The sequence below is a fragment of the Primulina huaijiensis genome, chromosome 3 (assembly GCF_012295235.1).
Source record: "Primulina huaijiensis isolate GDHJ02 chromosome 3, ASM1229523v2, whole genome shotgun sequence".
Lineage (NCBI taxonomy): Eukaryota > Viridiplantae > Streptophyta > Magnoliopsida > Lamiales > Gesneriaceae > Primulina > Primulina huaijiensis.
The window spans coordinates 27065759-27089085 of NC_133308.1; the positions used below are offsets into that span (position 1 = coordinate 27065759).

At 35.6% G+C, this 23327-nt stretch overlaps 4 protein-coding genes, 1 long non-coding RNA gene and 1 pseudogene across 6 annotated transcripts; 4 read left to right on the top strand and 2 right to left on the bottom strand.

Annotated features, from left to right (window-relative positions):
* Positions 1-230: 230 nt before the first annotated feature.
* Positions 231-3258, top strand: LOC140974228 (uncharacterized). Its single transcript, XM_073437569.1, has 6 exons — positions 231-1493; positions 1587-1677; positions 1772-1929; positions 2020-2154; positions 2249-2342; positions 2472-3258. Exons 1-6 carry the CDS (start codon positions 627-629, stop codon positions 3044-3046), a joined length of 1920 nt encoding a protein of 639 aa, XP_073293670.1. The 5' UTR covers positions 231-626; the 3' UTR covers positions 3047-3258.
* A 2550-nt stretch (positions 3259-5808) lies between these two features.
* LOC140974229 (protein MKS1-like) lies at positions 5809-6821 on the bottom strand. The gene has a single exon (XM_073437570.1). It carries the CDS (start codon positions 6742-6744, stop codon positions 6067-6069), a length of 678 nt encoding a protein of 225 aa, XP_073293671.1. The 5' UTR covers positions 6745-6821; the 3' UTR covers positions 5809-6066.
* A 2150-nt stretch (positions 6822-8971) lies between these two features.
* On the top strand, positions 8972-13172 carry LOC140974230 (probable Histone-lysine N-methyltransferase ATXR5). Of its 2 annotated transcripts, none has more exons than XM_073437571.1 (6): positions 8972-9598; positions 9868-9948; positions 10974-11197; positions 11272-11372; positions 11457-11669; positions 12198-13172. In XM_073437571.1, the coding sequence occupies exons 1-6, from the start codon at positions 9259-9261 to the stop codon at positions 12355-12357; spliced, it is 1119 nt and encodes a 372-aa protein (XP_073293672.1). In that variant the 5' UTR covers positions 8972-9258; the 3' UTR covers positions 12358-13172. The 2 variants fall into 2 exon arrangements, with proteins under 2 accessions (XP_073293672.1, XP_073293673.1); XM_073437572.1 differs by lacking the exon at positions 12198-13172 and adding an exon at positions 11773-12186.
* A 1290-nt stretch (positions 13173-14462) lies between these two features.
* Positions 14463-15115, top strand: LOC140972629 (endo-1,4-beta-xylanase 1-like; the record flags this gene model as incomplete). Its single annotated transcript, XM_073435021.1, has 1 exon — positions 14463-15115. A coding segment is annotated over one exon (636 nt), but the record flags the coding sequence as incomplete, so codon positions are not given.
* Positions 15116-15476: 361 nt separating this feature from the next.
* Positions 15477-17916, bottom strand: LOC140974232 (probable pectinesterase/pectinesterase inhibitor 51; annotated as a pseudogene).
* A 3576-nt stretch (positions 17917-21492) lies between these two features.
* LOC140974233 (uncharacterized) lies at positions 21493-22650 on the top strand. The gene is made up of 3 exons (XR_012174748.1): positions 21493-21601; positions 21980-22333; positions 22446-22650. It is a non-coding gene; the product is annotated as an uncharacterized lncRNA (long non-coding RNA).
* The last annotated feature ends 677 nt before the right edge of the window (positions 22651-23327 follow it).

Here is a 23327-nt window from a genome sequence, read left to right on the forward strand (position 1 = left end):
ATTTATTGAATTTCCAATCTAGTGGATTGTTTATTGTGAAGGTTGAAAATTTGTGTACACTTATTTAAACCAAAGGTTGCTTTCCTTAAGCTTCAAACATTTGGCAAGTCAAGATACAAAGAACTTGGAGGCGTATTCGGCTCTTATGGTGGGGGCTGCTTTGTTTTGTTTATGCGTTAATATTAGTGGGATTTAGAGTTTTGGAGCCATAATCAAGGGATGGACGGTGATACTGTGGGGATTTGCTATTTATTTTGTTAGGTCTTCAAGGTGCACTGCCAAATTTTCAACCATTTCAATCCCCTCGAGTCTCTCTGTTTTCCATTGGTTTCCCATTATTCTATTGCTTAATGATTTGTTGGCACACCAAATTAGCTTAATTCGGAATCTTTTAATGTGGGTTTAGTGTAGTACCAAGTATAAAGACTTACTTATTTGAGTATAATATGTTTCTTACTGTAGGTTATCCCCCTGTTTTGCATGGTTTAGGGAGCGAAACTAGGCCCGTAAAATCGGGTATCCGTGTTCATTTATAAAAGGTGGAACCATTCAGTTTGGGAGGATAGTTTACTTGTTTGATAGGATTCTTGATTTCAAGAAAGGGTATCTTTTCTGAAAAAGAAGAAATGGCGTCTGAAAAGTCGGAGTATGATATTTGGTTGGGGAAGCCGCAGTGTGTTAAGGAGAGAAGGGAGAATTTCTTATGGACAATGGGATTTGTCGAGAGTTCTAGTGCTTTAGATGAATATGAGGCAATGGGGTTGGAAAGGGTTACTGAATCCACTGGAGCAGTTTCGAGTTCTTCTGGATTGTTCGATTCCTGGGATGGTGACAATTTACCGTTCGAAGCTCGGGGACCGAACAGTGATGCAGGTTTCTCAGTGGATTATTCCGATCAGGATTGGTTGGATGATCTTGAAGAGACCAATGCAAAAAACGAATCTGTCAAACAATGTGAAGTGAATCAAATTCAGGCTAGTGTTGAAGAGGGTGGAATCGTGGATAATAGAATGAAGAAAGCTATAAGGTGGTGGAGACACTTCACACAAAAGATGAAGAGAAGCCGAGCTGTTAAAGCATCAAATGAGTCTAAAACATTTGCTGATTCACGAAGCTCAATTCGAGTTAGAATCGAACAGAACGGGAAGCGGTGTGTGGAGTGCAGTGCTGTCTACGCTGGACAAGAGATCAAAGCTCATAATGGCCTAATTTGGACCATGAAATTTAGTCCTGACGGTCAATACCTGGCTAGTGGAGGTGAAGATGGATTTGTTCGTATCTGGCGTGTTGGCTCTGTGGATGTTGATTCCAATACCGAGAAATGCAGATTTGGTATCCAAGATGTCGACAAAAAGAACGATTCTATTAAGAAAAAATCTAGCCATTTATCAATCATCATCCCTGAAAAGATTTTCTTCATTGAAGAGAAGCCGGTGCGGACTTTCCGGGGACATAGCAGTGATGTTTTGGACCTTGCATGGTCTAAATCTAATGTAAGCGAAATATCAGATATTCCAATGCTGCACTGATATTAATCTCATTTGTATCTAAACAAGATTTCTTATTTTCCTTTTTCCTTGTTGCAGTATCTTGTATCGTCATCGATGGACAGAACAGTTCGATTGTGGCGTGTAGACTCGGATGAATGCCTCGGTGTTTTCCATCACAGCAATTACGGTAATTATCTTCTTTGCTTCAGTGATTCTTTTATTTTTATTTTTTAAACTTACTATTTTCCAGTGCTTGAGAAATTGTTGAATTTTGGTTTCAGTGACTTGTGTTCAATTCAATCCCGTTGATGAGAACTACTTCGTCAGTGGTTCCATAGATGGTAAAATTCGAATTTGGGGAGTCACGAGTGGTAGAGTTGAGGATTGGATCAATGCTCATGATATTGTGACCACAGTATCCTACCAGCCTAGTGGAAAGGTGTGGTGCTGTTATACCTTGATCTTGAATTCCAACGAATTTTTCTACCTTTGAATATTTGTGTTAAGGTTTCCCATTTTTTTCCTACAGGGTTTTGTCGTTGGTTCGGTTTCTGGTATGTGTCGTTTCTACGAAACATCAGCAGACAATGAGTTGCTGCTAAATGCAGAGATAAACTTTGTTGGAAGAAAGAAATCATCTGGCAACAAAATTACCGGCATCCAGGTGTGTATCACAACTAATCACAATTTCCCGGTATTATACATTTTTTTTGGTCCTTATTTTCGGCTAAGTTGATATATTCATCTTTCGTTTTCAGTTTCTTAAAGACGACCCAAGAAGAGTGATGATAACATCAGAGGACTCCAAGATTCGAATTCTTGATGGGCTTGAGGTTGTCCGAAAATACAGAGGTATAGAACTCATTTGAGCATTTATGATCTTTGAGCCGGTGTATGATTTAACTGTTACTTCCGAATATAGCAACAGGAGCTCGTCTTATATTTACTTATGATTTGATCGGTAAATCTTGATCGTTACAGGCTTGGCTAAATCGGGAACTCAGATGTCGGCATCATTTACATCAGACGGAAGGCACATAATATCAGTTGGGGAGGACTCCCGCATCTATATGTGGAACAGTGATGATTCATTCATCCAATCATCGAAACTAGCCAAATCTATTCGTTCGTTTGAGCATTTCTTCTACGAAGGTGTGTCTGTGGCCATACCCTGGTCAGAGTTCCACACAGAACAAAACCATGGCAGTTCTAATTCTGGTATGGAAACAAAGAACAACCAAGACTCCCCATCGAGGTTGTGGGATCCGGAACGGTTCTCCCTAGCAAATTGGTTTTCCATGGATGGTTCCTCCAAAGGCTCGGTAACTTGGCCCGAAGAGAAGCTTCCATCATGGGATTTTCCCTCTGGCGAGCAGGATTGTAAGCCATGCAATCACTATGGTGATCACCATCTTCATCAGCATAAGGTTGACAACCATAGCTCAAGAATCATATCCTCTACATGGGGTCTCGTTTTCGTGACAGCTAATTGGGATGGCACGATCAGGACGTTCCATAACTATGGACTTCCGACTAGAACTCCGTTTAAATTTTGACCGAGGGAGGATCAGTTGCAGCAAAAATATGGTATTGGTTTGTATGATCCCATGTGGGGAAGTTTGTTCAAAATGTTCATCTGCGTTTCAGTTATTTTATTTCTGTATCAGCAAAGGCCATGAAGATTCTTGGTCATTGTACTGTTAGGTCAGGGAAGCAACAACCTGTGCAGTTTTTTTTTTTTTTTTTTTTTTTTTTNTTTTTTTTTTTTTTTTTTTGCTTATTAAATTCTCCAAAACTCAAATGTACATGACATATTTAGAGTTGGTTGCTTATATATATTTCAAATATTTATTAATTTTTTTTTTATAACTTTGCTGTTGTGACAAGTGATTCATATGCTTCTTGAATCTATGTATCAATTTGACTAAAAATTCGAATATAGAATTTGAAATCTATTGGTAATGCTGAAATCTATTTTTTTTATTCAATGTTATCAACCATTAACCTAGTAATTTGAAATTCATGTTTTGATAAATCCAAATCCTTTCATCCATACATACAAAGTCTCAATATACAGTCATTTCAAATTCTTCCTTCTAGTACTTTATCATATTCAAATCCTACAATCTAAACACAACATAAAGTTGTTTAGATGCAATTATTTGATTTGAACGAAGAGATGTGAGGGATGCTGTTATTTAAAATACATTACAATTGAATTGATATTAAAATTGAACAAGTTGATATGTAAGATTTGAAATTCATATCAATTTTATCCATCCAAATAAGCTAAGGTTGTATTTGGATTGAATGATTTGGATTGGAGAAAATATTTGAAAAGAGAATTTGAAATGATCTATGTTGGGATTGATTTAAAATCCACATTAACGACTCAAAAAATTTGAGATTTTGAAATAAATTGCTGAGTGAATTTATTCAAACAAACCAATAAATTTAGTTATTATGAAATTGAAATATTTAGCTTCAAATTAATCCATCCAAATACAACATGAAAGAGTTCTAAATCCATCATCTCAAATACGTCAATTCAAACGCAACTATGATTCAAGGATGGCTTATAAAATGTAAAGAACTCTATTTTTTTTATCTACATATATAATTATAAAAAGAGTAAGTTTCTTGTGAGACAGTTTCACAGATATTTATTTATTACGGGTCAACCATGTCTATATTTACAATAAAAAATAATATTTTTGATATAAAAAAATAATATTTTTGACATAAAAAATAATATTTTTTCATGGATGACTCAAATAGAATATCTATCTAATAAAATTGACCAATAAAATCATCTCAAATCAATTTTGGTGTTATAAAAATATCCACCTTCGACAAAATTATTCATGCGGACCTTCCAAAATTCTGTAAAGCCTTGAGTACCTTTGCCTAAATAGGAATACATATTTATTTTTAAAAAGTACATATACACTTGGTCCACTTTGATTATCATCGGACAAACAAAAGCAACACAAGTACCAAAATTACGTTTTTACACAAAAATTAGTGATGACATAAAAAGCCAATATTGAACGTCACGATTGGCCTATATAATTTAACTTGGTAAAAATAAATTAAAATTATAAATTTAATTTGTTCCCCATTAGCAAAAATAATAATAATAATAATAATGCCTACATATCCTAGATCTATACTTCTATTGTATATATTATTCTATAATACATGATATTGTTCTCAATCTGGAGATAAAACTATTCCACGTAAACTACATCAAGATCCCCGAAGCCTGCCCAGAACCAAACCATCAAACTTGCTTACGCCCAAGCACAACACTTCTAATTCCTAATTTCCTCATTCCTTCAAGCTCAAGGAGCTAGAAAAAGACGGCGGAATATTTTCAGGACAAAACCATATAGGTGAAGAATAAATTTCCAGCGGCGATTTCAGTTGAGAAGAAACATATACTTGCTACGTTTCAATGGTGATTTTGCTTCTGCATCAGAAGTGGTACGTGCACTTTCATTGGAAGACTGCTAGTATATCTCATCAAAATATTATTACAGAATGTAAGGTTTTACTAAGGTTTGTTCATGTTACTTGAGTGATCAGCTCAAACTCTTAAACTAGATTTTGGACGAGTGTCGTTGGAAACTAATTGATAGAGCACATGAATCATGCCGATTCACATCATGCTAACAAGGAATGAAAACAAATTCAAATATATGTTTGCAAAAGGGATGAATCATAAATGCAGAAGCAGACAGAATACTGTACTCCAGGTCATAAACACCAGACTTGATATTTGTGGCTGGCGGCCATGACAACCGAGTATTAGTTTCAATCTGATCATAAGATTTAGTAATAATCGATGCATCTATGGATATATACCTCTTCCATAATGTTGACAGTCCTTATTCTATCTTGCATGACTAATGTTCTACTCGACTTGACTAGTGAATTCTCTCATATGTAGCAACTTTAATTGGCCATCACCTAAAATTGGTGCAACGTCATGGTTTCCTGAGGTACCGTGTGGTTAAAAGTAATTTGAGTTGTGCGATTACCATATCATATAACTTCTGCCAAATGACAAGTGCCTGATTCTAACATTATCGTCTCATATCACAACTTAAGCCACTTACTTTCATCAAGACATACGGTCTTCCAACAAGCGGACGGACAAGTGAAAATACAGTGTCTATCTCCCAATATCAGTTCAAAAATGGCAGATGATTCAGAAACAATGATGAGTTCGTCCCGAAGAAAAGCTAAAATCTTCTCAACAAATGAATTTGATCAGAACTTATTCTGAATCTTACATTAAGAACACAATAGAATCTTTATGAATCTAATTCCAAAAAATCTTTAACAACAATTAGAGTTAAATACAGTTGAAAACATTTCTAACTAAAACAATTTCTAGATTCATTTTTCCTCCCTAACCAAGCGTCAGATCTAAGCAGTATACATGATGATTTGCTCCAAATTTTCTATTATCCTACTTTCTAGTTCAAGAAAACTATGCTAAACTACACCAAAGTAATAATTAAAATAAATAAACAAATATAGAAGAGTGGGACAGAGACAATTCACTTATCTAAAAGTCAAAGAATGGATTGAAGAGATCGCAAGAAGATGGTGAAGGAGACACCATTGGAGCAGAAAACAGCGTCGATGGAGACACCATTGGAGGAGAAAACAGCGTCGACGGACTAGGTATGAACATGTTATTGTAACCCATAATCGCAAATAGGTCCGAGACCGGAGAGAAGAACCCTGGCGAGATTGGTTGCAGAGCCCCCGGCGCCGGAGATAGTATTCCGGTAGCAGGACCCACTTCAACGTCGGTGCTTTCAAGAATATTGCACAGAATATCATCAACGCCAGTAGAATTACTGGTGTTAGCTGTGATTTCTCTATCTTTAGGAGATGCTCTCGTTTGCTCTATGGAAGCTATCCGAGCAGCCGGAGAGAGGTCCCCAGCTGCTCCGCCGGACTCGGCGGCAGAGGAAGCGTTCCCGGTCAGGCGCTGGACCAATTTCATGAAATCGGTGACGGTGGTGTGAATGACTTTGGGAGAAACTGCGTAGATTATGACCGGCTGTCGGTCTTCCGGAGGAGGAGGTTCTTGCCGTGGTTGGGTTTTAGCCGGCGGCGGAACTGGTGGCTTTCTGATCTTGTAGGAGTCTTTGTTGACTTTGAGCACGGCGGGCCGAGGGCCCTGCAGCTCCTTTCTGGGCGGTGGCCTGGTGGAGAAAACCTCCGGAGGATCCATTGACTACGATGTGAGCTGGATTCAAGAAAATCAGCGTCGTTTAGTGCAAGATTAGAGAATCGTCGTGAAATATATACATACATATACACACACACACACATATATATATATGTTATGTCATCTGAAAAAGGAGGAAACTTTAAGCAAAATCACCAGTTGCCACAATATGTAAAAATAAAACCACTTTTTTTAAATAATAATAATAATAATAATAATATTTGGTAATGATGAAGCCTTGTAGACACCATGACCATAACCTCATGTTGAAAAAATATTAATATTAAAATTACAAAAATAACTAATTTAACAATATAAAATATCAAAATCACATAAAAACAAATATATTGAACTAATATCGACGCGTTCTCTTTAAAATAAAATGTCTCAGAATATGGAAAATTATAATCAATGTGGAAAATTTTATTAAGTTGACTCTGACTAAACTGAAATTATTAAAATGTTTCTTCAATATCCTAATTGTCCATCGATTATCTATTGAATTGTCAACGGTCAACCATTAGAAACACACTTCCAGCGTGGGTGGGCTCTTTAGACTTGACTCAAAAGTCTTTCTAGACACATGGAAAATCATATTAAGCCAAGTTTCTCTCAAAATTTTCTAATTTTTTTTTAAAAAAATGTTTGGTCAAAGTTTACCCAAGGATAATAGTTTAAGTAAATTGTCTCCAATTTTTTTTTTAATTCTCTATTACTCGTCAAAACTAAAAAAATATATATCATTTTTTGTAACAATCTGAATATACATCTATTTATAAATCATTGAGAGTTTTTTTAAACGATGACAAAGAGTAGTATATTAATGATGTTGTCGATACAAGTCAATGTGCTTGAATATAATCATTGAGAGTTCTTTTTTGCTACACTATTGTCATCAGATTACATTAGCTAACTCGAAGTAGTTTGTGAGTCTTGTTGGACATAATTATCATATGATATCTTTGTAAAACGAAACATGTTGAAATACCAAGTTAAGCATTGGGTAATAATATAACTTTTATTTTATAGTACTCATTTTTACAAAATTTGTTAACGTCATTTATTTTACAGAATTGCAATTAAATGAGGAGGAAAAAACTATGCATTGGTGGAAATCGAAAAGCTTTTGTGAGGTTATGGAAAGAGTATGTGATTTTCAATCAATGTCATTTCCCCGTGATCAATATTTCCAGTCTTCACGAAGCATATTAATACAAGATGAGTTGTTTTACAATAAAAGATCTTGGTCAAAACAGTATGAAAATCTCTTAAAAAATTTAAACAGCAATCAATGTCGTGTACATGACACATTAATGGTTCCAGTTGATTCAAACAAGCATGGAATGTTCTTTGTTTACGGTTATGTAGGTATTGAAAAACATTTGTATGGAAGACCTTATCAGCAGTCTTGAGATTGAAGGGAGAAATTGTGTTAAATGTGACATCCAGCGGTATCACATCTATTCTTTTATCTAGTAGGAGAACTGCTCGTTCTTGCTTTGCGATTCCTTTTATACTTAATGAAGAATCAACATGTACTATCAAACAAGGGAGTCATCTTGCGGAATTTATTGTGAAATCCAAAGTTATCATATGTGATGAAGCTCCAATGATATATAAGTTTTGTTTTGAATCACTTGACATAAGTATGCACAACTTAATGAGATTTGCAAATCCTTCAAGCTTTCAACTCTCTTTTGGAGGCAAAATAGTTGTAACTGGTGGTAATTTTCGACATATTTTGTATGTTATTTTGAAGTGCAGTAGGCATGATATTGTTCATGTCACTATTAATTCGTCGTATATGTAACACTACATATTTTTTAGATTGACTAATAATATGCGACTTAAGAATTTGGCTTTTGATGAAAAAAGTGATGAAATTAAGATATTTTCGGATTGGATTGAAGTTATAGGAGACATAAAAGTTGAGCCAAATGATGATTATGCGACCATTGATATTCCAGTTGAAATGTTGCCCATAGATTGTGATTATCTTATAGCAACAATTGTAGAGAGCACATATCAGTTGTTTGGTAGTACGCTAAGTGATAGACATACTTCCAACAGAGAGCTATATTACGTTTTAATTGCATAGTCAAACTCTTCATATTATCTAATTTTTAATCATATTATATATGAAATACAATAAATGTATCGTACGAGTGAAATATTAGTTATAATAATTTATAAATAAAGAATAGGAAAACTGTGAAATTACCTAAAATGTTTCCTCGCCCTCATCCATCTAAATTCTCCGAAGAACAAACGGCTAAATGGCCCAAAATTCGAACAAAGCGCAGTCTACCAGGTCTACGCACAGCCCGTGCACGTTAGCCCCTCCACTTACGTATGGCCACGTCATCAAACGCCACCCCTCTAATCACCCGCGACCCCCTCTTCTTCTTACAGCCTCGCCACTGTGAAATTCGCCGAAAATATTCAACAAAGTAACAATTTTGGAATCCCCGAATTCGTCCCCGGACAATCGACTTAATTCCACCCCGTCCCTGGAAAATGGCGCCGTCATCAATCCCCTCGGCTCCCGGGAGCCACCCGCAGCTCGGAGCCGCCGGGCTAGCTAAGGGGACGAAGTACAGGTCATTGAAGGAGATCATGAAGGTAGCCAAGCGTGTGGTGGTGGCGGAGAATGGCGAGGAATGTGGCGGCGGTAATTATTACAGCCGAGTGGCTTGCGAGCAATGCGGTTCCGGTGAGCGAGATGATGAGCTGATGTTGTGCGATAGTTGTGACAGAGGGTATCACATGCTCTGCGTCCGCCCGATCGTGGCCCGAATCCCTATGGGGCCGTGGTTCTGTCCCGCCTGCTCCGATGACAACAATCGCCCGCTTAAAAGTAATGAGAATAAGATAAAATAATCAATCTCTACATACACGCACACGCACATGCACATGTATGTATATACATGGCTATGCGTTTTGTGAGCCCATTTATGATTATAATGTAGAAACAAAAAATTGTTAATACATATATATACACTACAAAAAATTGTTAATACATATATATACACTCTTGTATATCTGTGTATGTGTGTGTGAGAAAATGAGAGAAATTTGAGCTGCTTTAGTGGGGAAATTTAGTTTTGATGAAGAGGTAAAATGCAGGTTTTACGCAGAAGAAGATTGTTGAATTTTTTAGGATTCAGAAATGTGGGGAATTGACAGGGAAATGTGCCTCTCCTCAAGGTTGGATTTTTTTTTTATTTATTTAACAGAATCGTGAAGAAAATTTTTTTTCGCCTGGATTATTTGAAGTATAGTGAAAATGCTTTTGATCTAATATTGGTGAAGAGAGGTATTGGATACTGACGAAAACGATGATCAGGACGTTAATTTGCATTAACAAACAACTTCAACCAGTTATGATGCAATTTATGGTTCAGTGAGGGAAATAGTCAATTTTCACTAAAGTTCTGTGTGCTGGTTCAGAATTTAATCTGGATTGAAATGCCTGATAAGAAAACTATAAATTATGAATTTCTCAATTTGTATTTTTCGATTAAAACATCCCTTTCACTTTCAAAGATTCAGAGCATCCCATTGCCAATTTGTTAGGATTTATGAACTCAATAAATGTGATGTATGCAAATCCTGTCGTTTTTCAAGTTTGTTAAATGTTTCTTGTATCCTCTACAGAAGTTTTTGTAGTTTGTCTATAAGATCATAGTTGCTCATTTCAAGCTCCGTGAGTTGCTTATTGTCAAATAAACTTAATTTGAATCGAATTCTGAGTATGATCTGGAGTGATTTTATACTCTAGATGTTGTCTCTTTGGTTTTTGTGTACTTGCAATATTGTTAATCTGTTGTGACGAGGAAAGTTACAGTGTGAATTAATCTTAAACCCAGAGTCAGTGTGGACTTAAAATTAATGGCATGGCAAATGAAATGCTGCTTGATAAAGTGGAGTAGAAGAGAAAAAATCTGTATTGGTACGGTTCAAGTTCTTATTAACAGATAAGGTGTTCACTTCTCAGCTACTCTTATTTAGGAAGTGAATATGCTTCGTTTAGTTCTTCATTAACCGGATGAGAACCTATTTTAGCATAAATCAATCACTGTGGAATCTGTTCATGTTGAGATTATGCCTACTAATTGGGTTTCGAATGTATTTGTTCATAAGACTTGTTGGAAGAATGTTTCATGATTCAGTTGTACATTTTAACGTTATAAATGAAAGTCGTTTCTTATTAATATAATAGCTAATTTCAGATGCTAAAAGGCGCCGAAGACGTTCTTTAGTGTTCCACAAGAAGCGTAGGAGACTGTTGCCATATATTTCGTCAGAAGATCCTGTAAGAAGGCTACTTCAGATGAGATCTCTTGCCTCGGCTTTGACCGCACTGTGCATGGAATTCAGCAATGAGCTTACTTACACCCCTGGCATGGCGACTAAATTAGCTAATCAAGCTATATTTGAAGATGGTGGCATGCAGGTTTTGTTGAGACTTCAAGAAGAAATTACCATTTCTTTTTAGCTTTCACTCATTTCCATGTCTTTTTTGATTAGGTGCTTGCCAAAGAAGACATTGAGACATTAGAGTTGTGTAAGGCTATGTATGGTAGAGGCGAATGCCCCCCTCTTATTGTGACATTTGATTCGTGTGAAGGGTATTGATTTACTCTTTCTTGGCCATGTGAGTTCTTACCCTTAAACATTGTGTTAATACAATCCAACCTTGTTTAATGTTGCAGTTATACGGTAGAAGCCGACGGTCCTGTAAAAGATATGACATTTCTTGCAGAGTATACAGGGGACGTGGATTACATTAAGAATCGGGAGCAAGATGATTGTGATAGCATGATGACTCTTCTTTTAGCAACTGATCCATCTAAAAGCCTCGTTGTCTGTCCAGATAAGCGTGGAAATATTTCTCGCTTTATCAATGGCATAAACAATTACACGCCGTAAGCTTTTAAGCCACAATGTTCTTTTACTCTACCATTTATCTTATCTTGATCTTTTTCTATTTCTTCAAAATCGTTCAACAATTTTTCCCTCCATTTGCAGTGATAATTCCATTTGGCACCATGTTTGGAAAGCTGAAGCTCGTTAGAATGACCAAATATAACTTTATATATATATATATATATACACACTCTCTCTTATGTCTAGCGAGAAATCATAAAATATGTAACCAAAATTATTATTCCAGATATACACATCCATGTTAGTTTGATATTGCCCAACAAATACCCGAAATTAAGCACCCAAAACCAATTCACCTAATATAAAAGGGATCGTGATCCATGGGTCTTGAATTTGTGATCCTGCTAGCTTTTGCACCCTGTTAAAGATGAATTTTTCCTAAAACTCAAGCTCTTCGGAGATGGCCTAACAAGAATTTCATTATTTAACGAATTCAAAATTCTATCTTGTTCATGGCATCACCAAAAATTGCTTACTAGTCATGAAATGAATCAATTTTTTTGCAGGGAGGGCAGAAAGAAGCAGAATGTTAAATGCGTGAGATACAGTGTCAATGGTGAATGCCGAGTGCTTCTTGTTGCAACTCGTGATATTTTGAAAGGGGAGAGGCTATATTACGACTATAATGGATATGAACAGGAGTACCCAACCCATAATTTTGTCTAGTTCTTGTCAGGAAAATTTTCTCCATCTATCTACAGAATAGTGATTTTCTTTTTCCTTTATACCACCATAGTCGTTATGATATCAATCATAGTACTTTTAAATTTTTTTATCTTGTAGTATTTTTCGCCATTAAATGGCTTTGAGGAATTATAGTTTGCAGATGAAATTTTCTCCAGATAATGCATGTAAAAGATAGAAACATTTAGTTTGCATGCAGCATCCTATCATGTACATGAGTTGGACATGGTTTAATGTATTTGCATCAGGGTCCAATCTACTCAATTTATATTCTTTCTCCTTGTGTTTTTATTCATCTGTGTTGTTGCCCTTTCTGTTTTCTTCTTTTATTTCTGAAATACGAAATTTATGCGATCCTTGAAAACAGTGGCCGTGCCCTCTATGGTTAATTTTGACCTGTTTGTAATCATTTTGTGACGTTCTTAATGTAAACTCACATAAATTTGTTATACTTTTACTTGTAAACAATGACTGATTTTCAGGCTAACAACAAGATTTGTGATACGATTGCATGGTGGTGCAGCTGCTGAACTTTAACGGAAATGTTGTGCTGATTAGATCACTTGCTGGTGTGATCTTTAATCTTGACGTTGTTGAGTTTTGTATATCGGCTTCTCGTGTGCTCATTTATTCAGTCCCGAATGAGTTCATATTGGTCTATAAATGTCATTGATTGGCCTAGCAGGGGAAGATGGTTATTGGCGTCCCTCCGCTAATTTGTGCAAGCAAGATGTTAAACAATGAGGTTCCTCTCCTCTAATACCGCCTACCTGATAATGACTTCCATTGATTCAAGAACTGGCTCAATTAAATTTAGTATTTTTTCTTGTCAATGAAATGTCAAAGCATGCGTTTCGGTTATCGATATGTGTGAGTTTGTAGCTGAATTCATCAATATATGTGTGTTCAATAAGATCGATTCATGGGTTAGAGAATTTACCTATGGCTATGAGTAGCTGTAGATCGAGAAAGCGATCAATTTAATTGAATGTTTTTCTATTTTTATTTATTTATTATTGTGAAATCCATAGTCGTTATTTTTAGATGCGTACTGGATAAACTTCGGGCTAACACAATCAAGAATATATGTAAGGAAGTTGTCAAATTTTTAAAAAGATGAAAATGTCTGAAACACACGTTCAATCAAAATATTAAAGACAACAATTCTATTCAATCCGGCCAATAATTTATATAAATCACACAAAATATTAATTAGATATTAAACTATTTATAAACCATAAAATCCCATACAAAATAAATTTTCAAAATATCACGAGGAAAGTGGTATGTTTATAATGGATTAAAGGAATAATTATTATCCTAATAAAAACTTCAATGACTCGCGTAATACAAAACCCGTTACCCGATTCATACCCATCTAACAATAGTCAAACCCAACACAAATGAGTTGGGTTTGGATTGAGTATCCATTCTACCAGTATCTATCTGTTTTCCTAATCATATATCTTAGATTTGAGAAAGACACTGGAAAAAGAATGAGATTTATAGGTTATGTTTCTATTTTTATTATATTTATTTCTTTTTAATTTTTTTTTAAAAAATTATGTCAAATATATTAAATAGAAGCAATCAGACAGACCCTCCATTTTTTTTCAAGTAACCATGACAAAATATTAAGCCAAGTCGAGAATAGTTGCAGAAGATGTAATCAAGAAGGCAGCATTTTGATTGGTAGGTTTCTATGGTCCTGTACTTGCCTTAAATTTCACTTGAAAATTCACGTAGGTATATAATGGGCAAGTTCTTAAAATTGCTGCCTCGAGAATCGAGCTTTGAATCGTATCCCACGATCACAGGTACCTCTGTTTTCTCGACGATTTCTTAGAAATGTGCTTTGCACAAACTTGTGCGGAAGTACACGAAAATTATGAAGCCCATTTGAGATTTCTTTGATGTAGACTCTTTTCATTTGATTTTTTGTTTTCCTCTTTAAGGATCAAAAGAGAATATGGAGATGCGATCCAATAGCAATGTCAATAGTAACTTTAAGTCCAAGGTGATTAAGTTGTTCAATTTTGCAACTTTTGGTGGTTTTATTTTTGGTTTTATATGTTTGGTTGTTGCTTGTATCTGCCACCCTTTTTGTCAACGATTACCACATCGAAGATGGCTGTGATACACGATCGTCCCCAGAGAAATACATTCAACACATTCTTGATCTCCAAGAACAAGGAGCACCTGTTGGAGGAATAGGCCTACAGGGGCACATAGAGAATCCAATTGGTCCCATAGTTTGTTCTGCACTCGATAAGTTGGGTATTCTTGGCCTTCCAATCTGGTTCACAGAAGTCGACATCTCTTCAGACAACGAGTATGTTAGAGTCGATGACTTGGAAGTCATGCTTCGAGAGGCGTTTGCTCACCCTGCTGTTGAGGGCGTGATGTTTTGGGGATTCTGGGAGCTGTTTATGAGCCGTAACAATGGTCACTTAGTGAACGCGGAAGGGAACGTTAATGAAGCTGGTAGAAGGTACCTTGCACTCAAGCAAGAATGGCTGACTCGTGCTCATGGACATGTTAATGAACAATGTGAATTCGAGTTTAGAGGATTCCCCGGTTCGTACGAAGTCGACCTCATTTCAGTTTCTCGAAAGAAACTGGCATCTAACAAATTTGTGGTTGATCAAGATCTTGATCCAGCTGTCAATGACTTATGCTTTTCACTGACCCAAATAGACGATGAAGATTATATATATAAATGAAATACTGTGTTGGTGACTTGTGGAAATGTGATTGTGATTATATAATTGCTGTTTCTTGTGTTTCTGCTATCGTTACACGTTCAAGACATTAATAGATGGACGGCTGTGATCCTATTATTCGCTATGTTTGAATTTGAGCTCGAATTATGAGTTAACTCTTGGATTATTTTCCAAGCTCTTGAGTTTCGTCAAATGCATCTATGAAATATTACTTAATATTAAAACTCATGAAATAGCAAACAATATAATATAATTTCAAGTGAACTGAGTTCAATATAAATTTAAGATATTCAACTTTATGTGCAAAAATACAAAATATTACTCAAATACACTTGAGTATTTTATAATAAAGAAAAAATTTAGCTTCACTAATCATACTTTAATATTCGTACCCATAATTTCCTCTGATTCAACTTTGTTCTTTATAACCGAGAATGAATCATGTTTTTGTCGGCTTCTAGCAGTTTTCAGAAAAATTCTGTATCAAAGTAAGAATATTTCAAGCTCTGTATTTACTTCAGCACTAGATCATCTACATTCTACAAGCTTTGTTAATCAAGAAGACGACGTAGGAATCCACTGATCCCCTTGAATGAAACTCTGGATCGAGTACGAATCCACGTGCTTGGCCGGAATTATACTACTCCAATTAACACGTTTCGATGTATCGGATCCAGTCCCGGTATTCTCAAACTCCCCATAATATAGCGTATTCAATGCGAAATCGCCACTCCAAGGCATCCATCCATCCGCTGCGATGAGAGCCTCCAATGTACATCGGATGAAAACCGTCCTCGAATACTCCTTCCATGGCCTGCCGAGGTAATTCTTGTGCACACTGGGTTTACTAGAGTACAAAGCCATGTATGCATCAGTGCCATTGATGATACAGTTTTGAAAAACAAAGCCCGTGGACTGGCCAGGGTCGATTCTACCATGTGCTGTTACAGCATTGTTCTCGCCTTTTTCGGGGTTGAGTTGCCGGGGGGCAACCAGGATGAGGCAGTCATGAAAGAATGCAGCTGATTGTCCGAATATGAAGTCGATGTTGCCTTGGATCCGGCATGATTTGAAGTACTGGCGAAGTGAGTGCGCGTAGAGGGTGTCTTGATTGCCGATGAATTCGCAGTTTTCGAGGATGGAGAGGTCGCTATCAGATCGGAATGCTACTGCTTGATGAGCATCAGGGCCTGCTGTGTTTTGGATTGTGAGATTAGCTGCCATGAATCCATCACCCAGAATTCCTGCATGCATAGCACTTCAGGAGTTGAGTCTATTATTATCCTCCAAAGGGATGATAGTGCTGTAATAATCAAATTAAATCCTTTATATATATCATCACCCAATGATAAAGAACTAAATATTTTCACAATTTTTATTTTTTTGAATTTTTTTATTTCTATATATAGATTTTGACAATCTAGTTATTGATGTTGAGTTAGGACAGGTTGAGAAGGTGTTTTAGAACATGCTAAAAAGATGTGTTCGTTGTCTCACATCTCTGTTTAGATAATTTTTGAGTTTGATTTAGATCCAAATTAACAATTTCAAATCTTATATTTTGAGCCAAATTTATTACATAAACAAAAGATTTAAATTTTATTTTCGAATAAAAACAAAATCACTTGAATCAACAGAAAAGCATATGTCATCAGTCTTACCAACGGTGGCGGATTCGTAGGTGGTCATCCCTGGCTGGCCTACATTCATGGAACCTGAAATGACCGTTTTGCCCATCCCATCTCCGACGAACACCACGTTCTTCTTCTCTAATGGCACCCGAACCGTTTCCTCGTAAACCCCTTCCTTGATCCGTATCACGAACCGTTTGCCCGACCCGGAGTCATCGGGTCCTGCATTCACCGCATCCTGTACTGCGTTGTAATCGCACGCGCCGTCTTTGCACACCGTCACATCCGCCTTCAGCCCAGGCGGCACCCCGCCCACCAAACCGGAGCCCGAGGTGCCAGACTCGGCTTCCCAGAATCCGTCTCCCTCCGTCTCGGGCGGAGCCCAAGACTCCGTTTGGTCCGCGAAAACGTCGTAATTCGCAATCATTGCTAGCGCATTGCTGGTGGATACAATCAACGAGGAATTGAAGAACGCTATTGTAGGCTGGACGAGGGCCGTGTCGGTGTCGTTCGCGTATAGCTTGAGCCCCGACCAGCAGCCGTACTGGTACGCCAACGCCGCGCTAACCCATGCACGCGCATCCTTAATGCTGCCACCTGCCAACGCGCCGCCCGTCAGATTCAAACGGTAATCAGAGTATCGCAGAATATCCAGGCAAGTTGTCGCGGCGTAGGACCGGTTCTGGTTCCCCACGGACGCGTCCAGGATATTCTGAACCATACCCCGACCCGTCTCAAGGTTCCGGGAGGAAACCTTCACGGTGGATTGAACAACATCAACAACCGCCGCGTTCTCGGGGACTGTATTGGAATGGGACACCCACGCTTCGCATGTTTGCGCATCACGCGAGGCCTGACATATGCATTATCCGAATGCGGGCGGGTGGACAATGGCTGGTGGTTGCGCTGGCGGGAGGCGGCGGAGAGGGTAAAGAACAGAAGAGGCAACAAAATCGCGGAAGACAAGAGAAAAGCCATTGAAATGATGCAGACTTTCCATCTCTGAGATTTCTTGGGATTGTTGGCCGCAAAGGTGGGTGAAGCAGGAGAAGAGTTCACATATTTCTGGTACTGCATCATGGTGGAATTCAACGAAAGATTCTGAAAAGAACTTGACAAATGAAGAGATTTAACAGATATTATGTTAACGCTGTCTGAAGAATAGTTTGACGTCGATTGGAGTCACGGGTTTCAACGAAATGTTGAATGAATTTGGCAGTTTTTATGACTTTTCCGGTGTTTGGATTGCTTTTAAAAAAGAAAATCCCATTGAATATAATAATAAAATCTTATTTCAAAAGAATAATAATAATATTATAAAATCATAAGCGCATGTGTTATGTTCATAGTTTACCTTCCGGATTTACAGATTTCATGTTTTTTCACAGATTATATAACCAGCGACAGGAATCATAAAATTAGTGTGGAAAGCAAAGAAGAATATTTTAATTCAAAAATATGGTTCAAAAAAATATATGTAAACTAAAACCTATATGAAAACAGTTGTAAATAATCTATATATGGATAAAGTAAATACCAAATGTGAAAAATATCTTAATTCTTAACATTCCACACACTAGAGATGTCTATAAGTCAGGTCTCGAAAGAATTTCATATCTTCCCTCCTCATCTTCATTTGGAATTCTTGCAAGGTTAGGTAAGCCAACGCCTCAAGGTTTGGTCCAAAAAAAAAATGATATAACTAGCTTTACAAGTAGTAGTTATACAAAAAAGATGTTTAACTCAATAAGGATAGAGTCTGAATAACAAATGACATTATAAGAAGATGAGATCATACAATTTAAACAAGAGTAGGTCTTTTGTAAGACGGTCTCACGAATCTTTATCTGTGAGACGGGTCAACCCTACCGATATTCACAATAAAAAGTAATACTCTTAGCATAAAAAGTAATAATTTTTCATGGATGACCCAAATAAGAGATCTGTCTCACAAAATATGACCCGTGAGACCGTCTCACACAAATTTTTGTCCTTAAACAATAGTTTATTCAGAGACTAGAGAAAACGATATTATATGGGTAAATAATGTATATTTAGTGAAAATTATAATTTTTGTGCTATATATTTATGTTATTGCTATTTTGATCATTTTTATTAATAAATTTCAATTTTATTAATGTATCTTATATAATTTTATGAAATTTCAGTTTTTTTCCCAATAGATTTGCTCATAGGACACTCCATAACGTGAGAGCCAAGTCGATGTCATATTAACATTATTACTGTCTCATAGAAAATGATGAAAATTACAAAAACAAAAAATCATAGATAACATTATAAAACTGAAATTTGATAATACAGAATAGAAAAATTGAAAAGATGTAAATGTATAGAATATAAATTTAAAATTTTCTTATGTGTATTTTTTAGTTATTTTTTATTTAAGAAATGAACTTCACAGTTATTTACAGTAACAAAAGGATCATATTTTAAGTTTTTGTCTTAGACCCCGTCAAACATATGTACGACTATGTATATATGTTGCAGTTTTAACGGATTAGGTCGGATATGAGTCTTTCGAAATTTTAATGGGCCGAGTCTCATGTCCTAGTGGCCCAAATTTAAAAACAACTTGAGATTCCACATTCAAAGGAAGCTCAATTTAGGTAATTTTGTATTTTCTTTTCTCCAATATATATTTGCTAGCTTGATATAGAATTTTAAAATGTAACAACAAATGGCTACTTAGTTTTCTGCATGGCATAATGTCGAGTATAAAGATTTTTCAATTAGGACAAATCAATTAGCAAATAATATAAAGATTATTCTTATTGTATGCTATTCGGTTGTAATATATCTATCGAGCCATTTTCAAGTTATTATTTTAGCTAACAAGATCACAACCACCTCGACTCATTGTCGCACTCTGACGTCGTCCGACTGGCATGACAAAAAATTATTAGACACGAATCACAACACACAAATTCAATAAATAAATACCTCTATTAAGCTAAGAAATACGCCCAAAAAAATTAGACAAAAAATAAAATTGGGTTTAAGAAACCTTTGAAACTGGATGTTTGATCGAGGCAAGACAAGAAGGAATGCAAAATGAACAAGAAGACCATGAAATCCAACTCAATTTATTTATAAAGTAATGTGGGTTGATTACATATCTTTGTTTAAGACGCGATAAATTATATAATTTTTGGGATGATTCAGAGTCACAACATTATTTTTTGGAACAAAAACTAAGAATTGAATCAACAACAAAAAATTTTGTAATCCAAATTTAATTACGACTTTCTGATTTATAAAATTATAAATGGTCAATAAATTCTTGAATTTTTTTGTAGATTGTACGTAAAGATTAACAAACAGATCATGGATTATCACTGACCATTAATACTCAAATCAATAAAATATCGAACCTAAAGATTTTGTCATAAATATGAAATCCACCATTTTAAATTTTCAATTTTTTTTAATATAAAGTAAAATACATTGATTATAAATCTTTGTCCGAGATATGACATTTTAATTTATTTTAGTTGAGAATGAATTAGAATGTTTTATATAATAAAGAATTGTTTTTAACGCATATAAATTATACATTTTCGAGATGATTTAGAGGCAAAAAAAATAAAATTTTACGGTAAAAAAATTATGTAATTCCAAATTTAGTTATAAATTTTTTTATTTGCAGAATTATAAATAAATGGTCAACAAATGAAATGATGTCAACAGAATCTGAATGCGATTTCTCAGATTTCATATATTTTTCGAACTATAAATTTTGACAGGGAACTCCTATCTGTCATCTCTTTCACATATAATTTACAGTCGGATTGGAGTCAGCTTTCTCTGAGTTTTGTGCATGGCGGCTAAGTAATCCTCCCCCGCCCCTTATATTTTCATATCTGTAAGTTAATCTGTGTATGTATTCGCGAGTGTTTTCGAATAGCAGAATGAGCATTCTCATATCCTTTCTTTTCCAGTTTTTTTTTTTTTTTGATGTTATGATTTTATCGTAAAGTTTTCTATTTTCTGTTTTGTTATGGCTTGTTTTCTCATCCATTTTCACCCTTTTAAATCTTTTCCATAGATTTTGTGACTATTCGACAAGGTATTAGCATAAAAAGCTTTTCTGTCAAATTTATTTTTGTACCCTTTTAAAAAGCTTTTCTCTGTCCATTAATTATTCACGAGATTAAATTAGTTACTACTAATATCATAGCAATGTGAACCAGTTCAATATCTGCTTTGCTACGATGAGATAAAAGATAAATGGCATAACTCAATAGAGTTGGTGAGGAAATGGACATCTGATGTGGTTTATTTTACAAATTAATCATACTCACTGCACAATAGTTCATTTTCTATGGCCTGATTGCTCAACTTTGGGATGAAGTTGAAGGAACTGAATGCTACTACGGTCTACGACCTTGATTTTATTTATGTTTGTTGTTTTCGTTTCCTATTCTTCAATGACTAACGACTCGATTTATCCCAAATAGAAACCAATGTTCATATCATAAATTCGAGATGGATGGGAGACCAAATATCTCTAGTTATCATGCTGGAGATCACACATCACTAATGGGGTTGTTGCACGAGTATGCATATTGTGGTGATAGGTGCAATGCTGAAGGATATTTAAATAAAACGTTGGCCGCCATTCATGTGAATATAAACGCGGTCCGATTTGTCCTCATTGAACAACATATCAAGGCCGTTTCCAAACCATATTGGAAACAAGGGAACCTGCGGAAAGATGCGTACGGAATCATTATGAGGAAAATTATGGATAAGACAATTGAAAGTATTGAGGCATCAAAATTTCCCAAGACTAAAAGCGACCACCAGAAATACTTCTCAGCATCAGAAAGGAAGATCATTGAGCTCATACAGGTTCGTGTTGATTATCTTTTACCTTACGATAACCATTGTTCCAATAATGATATGTTTAGTTGGAGACAATGATGATATTTGTTTGCAATTATGTTATAAAGCAAATATTTATGAGGCTAGATGGTATTCTTTCCTATTTCCTTTTTCTAGCAGTGGATCAGTTTTACAGGTTTTAATTTGTTTGCAATCCTCTCGCCCCTAGCACTAGCTAGCCTAATAACCAAATAAACACGAACAATCTCTTCCTGACAAATCCCTCTCTATTTTTTTCCCCGCTCCTCTCTAGATTCTTGCAATATAATTGGGCCCGCAACATAGAGCTTCTTGGCTCCTATCAACTGCAAACTCACAAGTCCATTTTCAACCTACTTTGAATAGGAATGCTACCGGGCGGCAGATTGTACCTTCATTAAGAGCTTTATTGTTGAAGGGAGAAGACTGGAGGAACTGCAAAAGAAAAGTGAGAAGGGAAATGTGGGGGTCGCTGCAACGAGTAATAACATTAAGGCGGTCCGTTCTTTCAAATTTTCCGCATTGAGCATATAAGGGACCTTTTGAAACCATATTGGGAGCAAGGGAATTTGAGCAGAGATGCATACAAAATCATTATGAAGAAATCCATAGATAAGATTATTAGAAGTATCGAGGCATCAAAATTTCCCAAGACTAAAAGCGACCACCAGAAATACCTAGCTCTATGCTTCAAACTCGGAGATCTTTGAGCTCATACAGGTTAGTGTTGATCAAGTTTTACGCACCATATCCATTACTTGACAAAAATCATTTCTGTGACCTTTTAGTTTCATGTTCTTCGATGGTTAATGTTCCAATTTATACATTGTAGAAGCGAAAGACCATACCATAAGTTTGATATGAATGGGAGATCAAATACTTCCAGCTTCCATGCAGAGGCGCAACACATGCCGTGAGTTGTCTCACCAACATGCATATTATGGTGAAAGCCGCAATGCTGAAGGATATTTAAATAAAGCGTTGAGACTGGGCAATCCAGATCTGGGATCCTGTGATTTCGAGTATAATGGCATGCAAAGGAGTCAAGGCCATTATGCTGCTAAAGCTTCGATATTCCAGCCCATATTGTCTGCAAACTCACAAGAAAATATATTTATCAATTAAAATATGTTTATATGTGTGTGTGTGTGTGTGATAATTTGTTGAGTTGTAATTTTATTGATATGTAACTATAATACTATAATGTTGATAAAGAAAAATTATTTTATTATAGTATAATTTTTAGATAAATATAAAATTTTTTTCAAATAAGTAATCAATAAAATATCCTTGAAAAAAATATGCACCTAACTGAATTTAAGAAGAATAATTGGACTTAAATAATTTAGGTTAAAGATAAAATCGATTTTTTAAATGAATCGTTTAAATTTAGACATTTATAATAGTTTATATACCAATTTGTCAATTTTTTCAATAGTTTGTGTACCAAAATACTTTTTACTCTTAGTAATTGACTGTATGCTAAAAAAAATAATCATTATTATATTTGCATTTATAATATATTGTAACAAAAATGTTATCATTAAAAAATCAATATCGATTTAATAGATAAAAAAACTAAACAAATAAAAATATTTGATTTTAAATTAAATTATCTATAAATGGAGCAATGATATACAAAACTCAATAATATGAAAAGTGTGATGTTGAAAAAATTTTAAACAAAATATTTTAAAAATCTTCTTAAGATTGG